The sequence below is a fragment of the Hyalella azteca genome, unplaced genomic scaffold, assembly GCF_000764305.2.
Source record: "Hyalella azteca isolate HAZT.00-mixed unplaced genomic scaffold, Hazt_2.0.2 contig5650, whole genome shotgun sequence".
NCBI lineage: Eukaryota > Metazoa > Arthropoda > Malacostraca > Amphipoda > Hyalellidae > Hyalella > Hyalella azteca.
The window spans coordinates 308,910-323,193 of record NW_025935833.1 but is presented as its reverse complement, the minus strand read 5'-3'; the positions used below and the strand labels follow the sequence as shown (position 1 = coordinate 323,193).

Sequence of the window (14,284 nt, the reverse complement as noted above, 5' to 3'; positions counted from 1 at the left end):
GGAGCATCATTGTAAACGGCTCTGCCCGCTAATCCCATTACAGGAGGAACCCTGGAATGCTTCAAAAGTGCAGCTAACGTTAATTAGATGGATCTTCAAAGGCACCGAGTTAATGAAGCTCTAGCTTTCGAGTAGATTTCCGATTGGCAGCGTCCATTTCATTTGAGTAGATGTGGTTCTGAGCCTCAATGCAGTCTGGTTCAAAATATTGCACGAAATCGAAGGCGAACTAAATTCAAATAGAGCAATGAACAGTTATGCTGAGGACTTAATGGATCAATGAAATGCGATGGTTTTAAAGCGATGAATGCAGGAGCGTTGCACTGTGACCGCGAATAAGGGAAATTGAGATAAAGGGGGACATTTTCAGGAATTCACGTAGGATATGAAATTGACATTTTTAATGGAATTGGGATGTAAAAAGTCGTGATTTTATTTTTTTAGTTGTCATTAAGCCATTTCAATTTTATTTCCAAATTATTGAAATAATTTAAGAATCATTTACAGTTTGAAAATCTACTGAAACAATAGTTTTAGAGGCTGCTGTTTTAATTTGACTTTTGTATGTGCTACAAGAAACACAAATAGTCACAAAGAGAATCAGACTTTAGATTAATTCGAAAGATTAAAATTATTTTAAGGAGGAGGCTTGATAGTAAATTTGTGGCTCTGATATTTACAGATGCTGCAGATCCAAGGCACGTCTTCCTATTTTATGGGTTTTTCCTTTTAAATTTTATTCCTGTGTGTTCTCGAGCGAAGGGTTTTTTTGAAAACATTGTTTGTGCAAACTTCTCTCTCGCTTCTATACTGTAGGAAGAATTTCCGGTCACGAGTCGTTTCAAGTACTCTATAAGATTTTTTCTAACAAAGCATTTAATAGCGTTTCATTCGCAACATATTTGCAGGAAGACATGTTTTTTCTAGTCCAGAATTTAGTATCTCTAACATCACGTTTCCAATGGATGGTGTTTCCGTAACATATATTTTCTCCTGTGAGCACTTACTACAAAACATTATTTGTGGATCATAACATATTAGTATATTTTTCCCTAGCATGACTTTTCCCCAACCTGTTGTTTACTCAAAAAGACTTTTTATAAGCTATCTTCTCTATTATAGGGTTATCATTAACAAATTATTTATATAATAGGGTGTTGTCAACATTGCGTTTGCCCCGACAGGTTTTTCACTGTATAAAATTCCTCTCTTCCTGAAATTATTCTTTTATATCATTGGAGTAGGAAGGGTAGTGGGGGAGTGACATGAGACTGTTTGGTCTCCCCTAAATGAAATTAGAAACTTTCGACGTCGCAATTGGGGGTGAGCCACAACTGCGTGGAATTTCGGCAATTCCTCGAGTGTCAGGGAAATAGCGAGATATTCTTTAGCTTAATGGCAAAACTTGCGAGTTGGAATGAACGTGAGTGCGGTCAGTGTAATCTCTGGGACGTTCTTTGATTGTGTTAAACGCTGGAAAACTTATGAGCTGCGTAGCGAGAAGAATGAGCCCATCTCTGGTAGAAATAGGCACGTTTTTTAAAGTAGAATATAAATTCTAATCAATTTAGGAGGGCATTATATAAAGAAAAAGTTGCGAAGGAAAAACGAAAGAACAGCCGAGTGAACAGGAGCTTATAATTATGTTTTTGTGTTGAGCTCTTGAATCATTGAGTGGTGCTAATAATAATAATATTTATCACTTTTGGTTACAATTCTTTCTTTTTAATTTTATTAAGAAGCATTTTATTATCCTCGGAACGTAATATCGAAATAGTTTCTAAAGAACAAATAGTTAAACAGTTCACTCGATTTAACTTAAAATATTTAGGTGTATTAAAGATAAACGTCAATGTACATCAGTTACCATTGATTTATTAAGACATTTCAGGTATCCCTTGATACTAAAAATTGTAACTCAGTACTCATTGCAGTGAGTGACAAAAAGCGCATTTTCTCGTCGACGAAAACGTGAAGTCTCGGACGGACAGACAGACGGACGGACATGGCGAGCACAATAGTGTATTTTTTTCATAAATGAGAAAATGCGCTAAAAATGTGTTTAAGAAAAAAAAAGTTCTTATAAGCAAGTCGCTTGTAAAGTCGTCAGTGGAACGCAGAGCCGGTAATTTGCGCTGACGAAGCACAAAGTTTTCAGATTTTATTTTGATGTTGTTGGCGTAAAGACTGACGATACACACGGAGAGTGTTAGAGTAACTTTTATAATCAAGTTTTACGAGTGTTGTTGTAGCAAACCTTGGTAGTTTTAAGATCCAAATGGCTGTAGAAAACTTGAAACGAACTTGAGCGCAGATTTTTGTCCGTGACCGCTGTGCAGGTAAACAGAGCAAATGTTATGCACTTACTCCGTCCGTGTTAGCCTAAACTTGTTTTAATCCCTCTAACTTAATATATCACCGGACCCAAATTCAAGCACTTCACTGGCATGTGGGCAATAAAGCACCTGGCTAAACTTAAAGATTTTTGGCCGCACTACAAACGAGTTGAAATGAAATTTTGAGCGGCTCCTTCACAGTTTATGTGAGTTTGGGGGAGAAAGTCAAATTTTACCTCGTTTGTGAGAGGGAGGAGGGGAGATGAGGGGAGATGAGGGAGTTGATAGGAGATGAGGGGAGTTGATAGGAGATGAGGGGAGTTGAGGGAAGTTGAGGGGAGGTGAGGGGAGTTGAGGGGAGATGAGGGGAGTTGAGGGGAGGTGAGGGGAGGTGAGGGAAGTTGATAGGAGATGAGGGGAGGTGAGGGGAGATTAGGGGAGTTGAGGGGAGTTGAGGGGAGATGAGGAAGGATGAGGGGAGGTGAGGGCAAGATATATGTAAAGTTATGTTTTACATAAGGGGAATGTTGACACACCGCACCTTGAAATTACATTTCACGCCTGTCACGACGAGCTTCAAATGCAGAAGTAAAAGGCAAAAGATTCGGACTAAGTTCGGTAACTTACCGCCTGAAGTTATGTAGATTCGTTCAGAGCTAAAAGAAAAACTGGGTGATCTCATTTAATTTAAATTTTTGATCTCACCTTGAGTTGACAAAATCTCTGAATTATTCGGCAGTAATAAATCAAGCAAAAATAAACTGCGATCATGACGAAGGCCTCGTCAACTCGTTAATGAATTTTAATCTAATAATTTACGCAAATTGCAGCAAATGTTCAGTTAGATCAATATTTATGTTTAGTTCGAAGATGAGCAATGTTTTTGCATGCTCAAGGGAAGTATATATTTTAACATTGTTGTCTCCAAACTTTACCGTGAATTCACCACTCAATACGTCATCCTCCCTTTCGCTCACATCACTGACGAAAATGTAATCATTTCTTGGGGCTGTTATTCAAAACTCCTAACACATTACAAACGAGTCTTGAGCCGGCCCCAAAATGACGGGATCAAATTCTTAAAGTTCGAATCCCTGAAGACTTTGATGCAGACGCTTGTTTTTCTAGGGGCGATTGCCCTGAGTGAAGCGAGGCGCCATGGGTGAATGCACTTCAAGAAGGCCCTAAAGTTTCGAATTTAAACTCCAAAGAAAGCTTAGAACTTGTAACAATATCTTGCGACTATAAATCAGTCTTGCAATTTGAGTTAGGTTTAGTGGAGCAGCAGCTAGACTAATATATCACTGAGTATAGATATACGATCTTGCATTGCAATGATGTTAAATAACGTCATGAAATATTGAGTGGACTTAATGCTTACCAATAACTTTGGAGACGCTCATTCCTCCTGTAAGGCTGTCAAGCAGACCAATACAATCATTCCCGTAACATTATATCAATCGTTAATCAATGAGGTATCAGTTCCTCCATGAGACGTAGTTTTAATGCGGTCATCATGCTATGCATGTTGGACCAAAATCGACTTTACAGCATATATGAACCTTTGCAGTTTCAATCAAATTTTATACCCATGTGCCAGATTGGTATTAAATAAAATAAAATTATTATTAATAATATTATTATTATTTATGCTTTTATTACCAATGTATTATTGTTATAAATTATTATTTTCAAACAATAATAATTTATCAGCACAACTGCAATGAGTAGAACATAAAGATAACTCAGTGGCAAACTCACCAAGTTAAAGCTGCCCTTCTGCCGCTATATCTGTACCTCTCAACGCGCATGAACATTGTTTAAAAAAATATAACTCAGTACTCACTGCAGTGTGTGACAGAGAGCGCATTTTCTCGTCGACGAAAACGTGAAGTCACGGACGGGCGGACGGACGGATAGATAGACAGACGGACGGACGGACAGACAGACAGACAGACAGACAAACGGACAGGCGGACAGACGGACAGACAGACAGACAGACAGACAGACAGACAGACAGACAGACAGACAGACAGACAGACAGACAGACAGACAGACAGACAGACAGACAGACAGACAGACAGACAGACAGACAGACAGACAGACAGACAGACAGACAGACAGACAGACAGACAGACAGACAGACAGACGGACAGGCGGACAGACGGACAGACGGACAGACAGACAGACGGACAGACAGACAGACAGACAGACAGACAGATAGACAGACGGACAGACATGGCGAGCGCAATAGTGCATTTTTTCCGTAAATAAGAAAATGCGCTAAAAAGAGCCTTCGAGGATAACAGTTGCTTATTTAAAATTAGTTTTCAATTAAAAAAATGTCATATATCTATTGTGAATTGCTTAATGACAGGAGTGTGGAGAACATAATTAAAAAATAAAATGTTGAGTGCAGAGCTAAGCTTAATGAACGCTCGCTATAAGTGTTTGGGGTTGTTCAAATTCTATGAATGAAATCAATATATAAATGAAATTTTTTGAAATAATTGGTAAAAATTTGTGAAGTTTCATCCAATTCAAAACTTCATCACTCTTTGAAGGGACAGCTGGTGATAAGCAAGTACTAGAGTGCAAGTAATGTTTTTTTGGATATTTGTTCATGTATGATAGATAAGATACGAATAGTTTCAGAATTGTTGCTACTAGGAAAAGTCAGATGTAAAAAATCGGCCCAAATGCATGGCATTGCTTTCTTTGCACTGTAAAAGCGAAGGAAATTTGCATGAATAAGTGTTAATATCGAAGTATACTTAATAAAGGTACAAAGTGCGTATAAGCATTATTTTTCGACACATCATCGGTGATTCGACATTCAGAACAAGGGACGAAGCGAGCGCGGTGTAACAGGGGTCGCAAGCTCGCTTCAATTACAAGCGACTAACGAGTAATTCGTTTGATGAGCGCCAGCAAAGTGTAATGAACATCGCTTTGCCAATTAGAACATGGAAAGCTAGTGCATCACATGGTGAATCATGACCCTGGCTCAAAATAGCGCATCACATAGGAAATTTAGAGTCATGGCCGGGGTGGTGCATTGTGCATCACATGGTGAGTCATGGTCCGGGCTCAACATAGCGCATCACATAGGAAATTTAGAGTCATGGCCGGGGTGGTGCATGGTCCATCACATGGCAAGTGATGGCCTGGCACAACATAGGTCATCACATAGGAAATTTAGAGTCATGGCCGGGGTGATGGATAGTGCATCACAAGGCGAGTGATGGCTGGGGTGGTGCATAGTACATCACATAGTGAGTCATGGCCGGACTGGAGCATATTGCATCAAATAGGACACGAGAATTGATGAGTTGTGGCCGAAGTTCTGAATAGTTAATCACAGCCTACGCTTGATTGACTCAGATATGTGTCAGTCCCTGAACATCATCTTGGATTTCAGGAGTCAGTTATGTTATGTTGTGTAATCTTTTCGTTGGTTTTATTGTGTAATATAGGATTAAATGTGTAGTGTAGGTTTATCGTGTAGTATGAGCATCCTTCCATGATGTCACTTTTGCTGCGTAGTGTAAGCATTTCTTTGAGAGTTACGCTATTGGATGTAGTTTTTTCTTCATTGGATGGTTTACTAGACGAGGAACAAATATCAGTTGAATATTATTATGGGCTCGACTTTCTTACCCTTTCTTACTGGGTGGAAAAATTTCTTCAATAAATCTCATTAAATCACGCAGTAAGAATCTATCCACGTTTGCCAATTATAAACAATGAATTTTTCTTCCATTTCCTTTATCTATTTATAATATACACATCCAGTATGGGATGGTCGCGAGGTTGAGATCCCAAAGATTTTAGCAGCGAGTTAGAAGTTCTAAGCCCGTAATTGGTTATGGAATTTTTTTTAATCGGCAAGAAGATCGAGTGGTTAAGAAACGGCGACAGTTAAAAATGGTCTACTCAAAACTGATACAAAAATTCCAAATATGGCTTGCTTACCATGTGTGCCTACCTCCGAATAACGTAACTCATTTGGAGTATTAACATATTAGATACGAGTTGTTATCTAAGCAGCGCGAATGTAATGGTTGTGCGCGTTGAAAAGTACCCCTGCATTAAAAATAAATTTTTATCGAAACATTTACTAATCATAATTCAAGCAAGTTCTTCTAAAGTTTAGCGTGAATTTGCATTTTGACTGCACCTCTGCACGCATCATCAACGGACTTTTCACGTTTGCAAAATGAAGCGAGGCAAACGCAGTGCAATACAGATCGTATCATTGTTCTGTAGATTCAAGTGCGCATTGCGAGATCAGACCAGCAGGCATCATCGAATTCCAAATCCGTACTTAATGACTCGGTAACGACGACTGGCTAAATCCTTGCTTTGTAGATAGGAGCTGTGCTACAGACGCCATGGTGCTGAATATTCCAAGTCTGCCACTTTGAATTGGCAACGAGTGCCTAAATGCCCCGCGGTAAAGTGGATGAGAGCCACTGTGAGAACACCTGATAATGGTCTAGGATTTGTGATCGGTGAATTAAGTCTATTTTCTTCAGCGTATTGTGGGTGATTTTAACAGTTAATATTATCCATTATTCCACAAAAATGGGGAAGGTTCCTAAATTAAATCAGATGACATGGTTGCCAACTACTTATAAGAAAACAGACACTACTTGACTTTTGTAAAGATTGTTATGGAAAATATCGGAAATCATTGATAAATTTGCGAAACTGCCACAAAAGTAAACTAAACATTGATAAGTTTGCGAAACTGCCCTGATGTTAATTTGTGAAGCAGGTCATTATTAAATAAATAAGAATATGTGGCGTCGTATGATTGATTAACGTCCGAACGCAAACGCAATTTCACATGGTTTCCATAAAACCAAGAATTGCAATTGTCGTTGCATGCGACTTAAAACTAGCTGCACCCGAAATGTCTTTGTTCGCAATTGCTCGGAGAAATACAATTGCCAAACGAACAAAAGGATATTTCTTCCAACCCCGGTAAAGTTCGTTGACCGGATTCACGTTTTTTATCAACACCGGACATGGTTTGAGTGGAACGCTCGAGGCGATTGCTGCACCACTCCATTCATGGAGTGTTTCTTTGAGTGGGACAAGCGAGGCGAGTGCTGCGCCACTCCATTCATGGAGTGTTTCTTTGAGTGGGACAAGCGAGGCGAGTGCTGCGCCACTCCATTCATAGAGTGTTTTTTATTGAGTGGGACGAGCGGGGCGATTACTGCACCACTCCATTCAAAGAGTGTTTCTTTGAGTGGGACGAGCGAGGCGAGTGCGTCACCACTCCATTCATAGAGTGCTTCTTTGAGTGGGACGAGCGAGGCGAGTGCTGCACCACTCCTGTCTCTTATACACATCTAGATGTGTATAAGAGACAGATATAAGATTAATCCAGTTGGAACGAGATATCCAGCCACAGCCTTATCACCATATATTCCAACTAAATGTTTAACTATGAGATTTACATTTGATCGCATTACCTTGTGATATTCAACTAATCGTCTCACGATGTTAAATCAATTAATCGTTTTGCAGTGAGATATTCAACCTATGAGATATAAAATTAACCATATGCCAATGAGATATGTAACTTATTGTGTTGCAATGAGGTGTCCATCCAACCCTGCTACCATGAGCGAAAATTTGTATTTACTATGCATAAAAATTTTAGCGGAAGGATTCTAAAATTGGTGTCATAAAATTTGAGAAGCTGCGACAACAGCAAGAATAGGGGTTTGAAAAATACAGACATTTTAATAGCGTACGAGGGATATCTGTCTTTCGATAAAATCTGGAACTGTNTACCAGCCATGTGCCCATACCATACTTCATACCAGCCATGTGCCCATACCATACTTCATACCAGCCATGTGCCCATACCAAACTTCATACCAGCCATGTGCCCATACCATACTTCATACCAGCCATGTGCCCATAACATACTTCATATCATACATCATACCAGCCATGTGCCCATACCATACATCATACCAACCATTTGCCCATACCACACTTCATACCAGCCATGTGCCTATACCATACTTCACATCATACATCATACCAGCCATGTGCCCATAAGCATTAACAATAAGATAAAAGCTTTCATTTACACGGTTAGGGTCTTCATTGCATAAACTCTAATCATATTAACCCATTTAACTCGTAATACGTATAATAGAAACGAAAACTATAGAACTAAAGATCACTAATCAACTCGCAACGATCATCATGGAACCCATCCCATAACTAGCGATTACGAAACTTACTGATTACGTTTTAAGAATCAGTTTGGAAGAAATAATCAAGAAATTTAGCGTCCAGAAATTTAGCGTCCACAGGCCTGCGCAAGCCGTAAGTCTAGCAAGAGACTTTATTGGTGAGATTTGTATTGCCAGAGAATCTGGCTTTTTTGGTCGTAATTATAACATGGTTTGCGAGGAGCGATATTTCTCCAGACCCTTTAATGACTGCAAAATATTGATCATTAGGACTGCTGCCATTGCCTTGAACTCCCTTATAAACTTTTCAGGGCGAAAAATGGCTAAATTGCAAGAAAAAATGGTTTGGTGGAAATTAATTTTTTTACATTAATTTTTCTGTTCGTAGTTGGTTAAATTAGGTGAATAATTATTACCTTGATTTTAGTACAGTAGAATAATAATACGATGTCAAAAATGATTTTAATTGCTAATTAGTATGGATGCTTAGCGCTAGTATTGTGAGATTTTAATCATGATTATTGTTTACTCAGGTTAGAACATCCAAATGGCTAGAATAGAAAAAACAGCGTTCGTACGGACAAATGTCTCACAGTGCTGCCATATTGTCTCTATTTTGCACTGAAATATCCCAGATTTTCAAAAGCTCTTAAAAACCTCAAGACTGGCCCATAAATGCATTCTGGTATGCGAGAGGCATGCAGTGAACTGTTAGATAAGCAAATAAAGGAAATTAGACGACGTTTTTACGAGCACCCACGCCCCGGCTCTCACCCTCATCCGCGAAAAGTCGACTTCTGAGCGGCTCTTGGAAAAATGTCATATATCAAGAGTCAAATGTATGGGCTAAACAGCGGCTGCAATTCGCGCGAATTTTGACGCATTTCCTGACGTTTGACCTTTTCCGTCATTTTACATAAGCATATATATACTGTACAATGATTATTGAATAGAGGCAGAATATGGCAAGAAACATTGATTATATCAGAAGTGCGTGGAATGGATAGATAGATTAAAAAAACAGGCGGATAAATACTAAAAATTAAAATTTCAATGATAATTCGAATTAAAGAAAAAGTGAGGCTAATCGCAACAGCGGAAAATAGCATACCCCAACGCTTTTAAAATGGTGCAAGGAAAACTTCAGTTTGAAAGAAACCTTCGACTTTGCTTCAAGCATCAACATCAGGCGTGTAAACAGTGTATATAATACCGTTATTAGCCCGAAACATCGGAGTGCAATAACATTGTATTAAATCCGAGAACAGCCCACAACATCGGCGTGTAAACACCGTATAGAACCCGTTCGCACAGCCCTCAAACCGGGCGTGTGAAATCTTTATAAACCCGTTTGGAACCCTCAAAATTGGGCGCGCAGAGATCCGCATTAAAGTTCAGGAATGTCGGCTCGGTGCTGCGACGTTACAGTTTCTCATTCAGGTACATTCTTTCATTTTAATAACACAATACAGCCAGGCGTGGACAAAGGCAGCGTTAATCAAGTCATAAGTTTTGGAGGCTTATTTGAAAGCTGCTGAGCATCGGTCATTGGGTAGCCAACGAGATTTTTTGCTGAGGATTTGAACATGGGTTTGCTGTTCTGCCATCGTTGCGCATTTTTGATGCTGAGGGGTTAGCCAATAAATTCCATGAATGGTTATTGTCCTATTGCGAATTATAGGCTGAATTTGACAGGCCACTCAGTAGTTGATGAGCGGTCATTTCTCAACGGCTGATGGTATATTATCAGTCAAGGGCCAATACGGGCATGCGTCCGAACGAGCGAGATTGGAAAAAAGTATGAATTCACGCGAAGAAAAATGTGGCGAAAGTCTCAAAGCAAAGCGTCGATGCGGTGGAATGTTTTGTGGAAAATATTTTGTCTGGAATAAAAAGAATTTTGTGTGCCTTAATTTCCCATCAATCACAAATAGATTTTTTATGACAATTGATCGACATTTTTGCTGCTCCCTAACGGTTTTGTGAATACTCGCTTTTAGGAAAGCAGTAGCTTAAACTATCGTTAGGCATCCATGAATTATTGTTTGTAATTTGGTAATTGCAATGTATTTAATGACATTATTTTTTAATAAAAAATATTATATAAATAAATGATTAAAATAATGAAAATAAAAAATAAAGTAAAAGTGAATAAGAACAACATCCGTTCTTATGGAAATGATCGTTTCATGAATTTATCTGATTTTAATACTCAATTATAAGCATCAAGATTAAAAAAATTCCCTCAATTCCAAAAATGCTCCACAGCAGGCAATCAAAAAGTTGACTGCAATCAACAAAGAGCTCCGGAACTTCAATGAGAACTCGCATTAAAAGTTTGTATCACCGCCCAGTTAAAAAAAATCCAAGAAAACATTGCCAGGAGCTCGAATGATGAGTAAACTACAACAACCAAACGAGAAATACTGCCCAGTCGTTCACTGAACGAAGCGGGAAACTTTTGTGCAATTTATCATTTCTCCGAAACGACTGCGTATTATTGATGAAAAATTACGATGTCTGCCAATGACTTAAAGTTGGTTGCCATTCTCTGCCAATTGTTATCGTGGTGTCTTCGAGAGAATGGCAGGAAGTAACAAAGCATTGTGCGCTTAATATATATTGCGCTTAATAATATTACTCCTTTCTTTCTTTCCAGTTACTCATGAACCTTGACTACGGCGAAGAAAAACGTGTATTACATCAGCCCGATAGAACTGCATCAAACGAAAGTACTTAAGGGGAGCGTCTGGCCTCCAGAAAAACTTTTTTATTTACGGACGGATCACTTTGAAACTTGGTACACATATGTAAAACAAAAATCTAAGACTTTTTTGTTCGAGTCAATTTTCCAAAAAAATTGAAAGAAAACGTGAAATTCATAGAAAACGGCAAAAAGGGGGTCCTTAAGAAATCTTTCTCCTCCTACAGCGAATTATCTCCTATCTATTACTGAAAGAACTCCCCCCACCCGCCCTCCTTTTCATGAAGTGTCGTGTAGGTAAAAATCAACGTACAGAGATGGTAGTGGTACCGTTGGATAGGCCAGAATGTCAGCTTTAAGATGAGACTAAACACGTAACTGCAGCACAACTCAAGTAGACACTATATTTAAAGAGCTCAGCAGCTAATTAGTTCCTATCTAATTACTTAAAGAACTCCCCCACCCGCCCCCCTTTCATGAAATGTCGTGAAATCATAAATCAACGATGAGAGATGGCAGTGGTACCGTTGGATAGGGCAGAATGTCAGCTTTAAGGTGAGACTAAAAACCGGAAAAGCCAAAATTGTCGATTTGGGACCCAGACGCTCCCCTTAAGGAATCAGATCTGAGAAACGTATGATATAACATGCCCCAAAAAAACTGCACCAAACGAAAGTACTTCAGGTATAAGAGCTGAAGGAAGTTTATTGTATCAAGCCTATAAAACTGTTTGAAACGCAAGTACTGCAAGACAGAAAGTTGAAAATGTTTGTAATAACAAGCCCATAAAACTGCACCAAATGTAAGCTCTGCGTGAATGAGAGTTCAAAAAGGTGTGTTACAGCAGAAAAATAAACCTTCTTCGAACGTAAGCGCGGCATAAATGAGAGTTAAAAAACATTTATAATAGCAGGACAGTTAAGCTCACTCACAGGTATGTGCTACATGATTGAGAGTTGGAAATATAAAAGTGATTTAATGCCTAGCATGGGAACTAAACGCACCTGTTATCCAGCTTACTGCTAACAGAATAAGTCAGACCGAGCAATCCATCTTCCAGCAAAGGCTTCATTTAAACTTAAGGATGTCGTGACACTAAACTTTGTGAGAGTTACGAGCCACGCCTGACATAGCGCGACGACCACTCATGCTGCGTCATGCCGTCCGGACATGGCTGAGGGAAGGTGGCTGAGGGCCGGACATGGCTGAGGGAAGGTGGCTGAGGGCCGGGTATGACTGAGGTAAGGTGGCTGAGGGCCGGTCNTAAGATGGCTGAGGTAAGATGGCTGAGGTAAGATGGCTGAGGTAAGATGGCTGAGGTAAGATGGCTGAGGTAAGATGGCTGAGGTAAGATGGCTGAGGTAAGATGGCTGAGGTAAGATGGCTGAGGTAAGATGGCTGAGGTAAGATGGCTGAGGTAAGATGGCTGAGGTAAGATGGCTGAGGTAAGATGGCTGAGGTAAGATGGCTGAGGTAAGATGGCTGAGGTAAGATGGCTGAGGTAAGATGGCTGAGGTAAGATGGCTGAGGTAAGATGGCTGAGGTAAGATGGCTGAAGGCCGGACATGGCTGAGGTAAGATTGCTGAAGGCTGGACATGGCTGAGGTAAGATGGTTGAGGGCAGGACATGGCGGAAGGCCGGGTATGGTTGAGGATCGGTCATGGCTGATGTTGAAATCTTAGCTGGCTGAGCGCTGGCTAAACGGTTTTGTTTTATGTATAAGACAGAACGCAACCAAGAAAATGAGGTTGATAAATAATCTATCGAAGGATGAATCTAGAATTTATGATTTAATGATGATAGTAACTAAGTTGCATAGCGATCATGGTGCTATTCTACAGGCAATTAAATGAGATTTATAGTTGATAATGAATGTGTGGAATAATTAAATCAATTAAAATAAATATGTAACATATCTCTATTAAATGATGTTCGTAGGCAGTGTTTGAAAGGCATTTATAAGCATGCAGTTATTTTTTCAACGAGCGTTGATAGGGAAGTTTAACGTTTTAAAACTCAAATTAAAATCGGGCAATAATATATTTAGGCCGAAAAATAGGGAAATTTAATACCGTGATGAAACTCAAGTATAAAATGTGCAATAATATATTAAGGCCGAAAAATAATTTCGTTCTAGTATCTTCATCAAGCAATAGTGCCATTAACATTTGGTGAAAAAGATATAAGCTAAGAATTAAACAAGACTGGTAGCGAATACATAAGAAATACTTCCAAATAAATGGGAGAAAAAAACTCCATTGAAGAAACTCTTCGAGGGAAATGTCAAAAACTGACAAAAATAACATAGCAGAAAGATGTGCAGAAGGCTTTCAGGAAAAATATTTTACTTGCAGAAGAAAAATCTCATTCATTAAGAGGGATGTTTACCCGGCTCCTCGCGCGGCGGTTCTTGCAGCGGCGTAGGAGACGACGTCAGTAAATCTGCCACAGGTTATTTATGAACCGCGGATCAGCGTCGGGATCTGTGCTTGTTCTACGCGACCTTGTGGCGAATTTTGCGTCGACCCCGGCGATCTTCAAAGCTCTTACATTTTTATTCCATTGTATAATAATATAACTTAAAAATTTTCTTGAATAACTGGGATATCATTGGCCATGCGTGCAGTAATATATTTTTTTAAATAAAACTTCGAACTTGTCTTGTATAACTAGAATATCACTGGTCAAGTTCGCTCTAATGTATGATTGTTTCGATATGTCAGTGCGTATTTGTCTCCGTAAAAATAATTTTTCTATGACAAAAGGTTAGGTCGATGTTTACGAGTAACATACTTGTTCACATAGGCTCGGATATCGAGCGATTCGCTCAAATACTGTGCAATTCTTAGTAAGAAATAAATGCTCGTTGTAAAAAGCCTCTGCGTCGAGCTAAACTAAAGGCTGATGCATAATATTCTAATAATACTCAGATTTGCCGAGAATGTTTGCTGCAAACAGCCGAGCATTTCTAATAAAAATACTATATTTTTTGTCGCGTTGAATCAAGGCCCACGAATCA

General features: G+C 39.2%; 1 protein-coding gene across 1 annotated transcript; it reads right to left on the bottom strand.

Annotated features, from left to right (window-relative positions):
• Positions 1-12,375: 12,375 nt before the first annotated feature.
• On the bottom strand, positions 12,376-12,927 carry LOC108672371 (YLP motif-containing protein 1-like). The gene has a single exon (XM_018160015.1). It carries the CDS (start codon positions 12,925-12,927, stop codon positions 12,376-12,378), a length of 552 nt encoding a protein of 183 aa, XP_018015504.1.
• Positions 12,928-14,284: the final 1,357 nt, after the last annotated feature.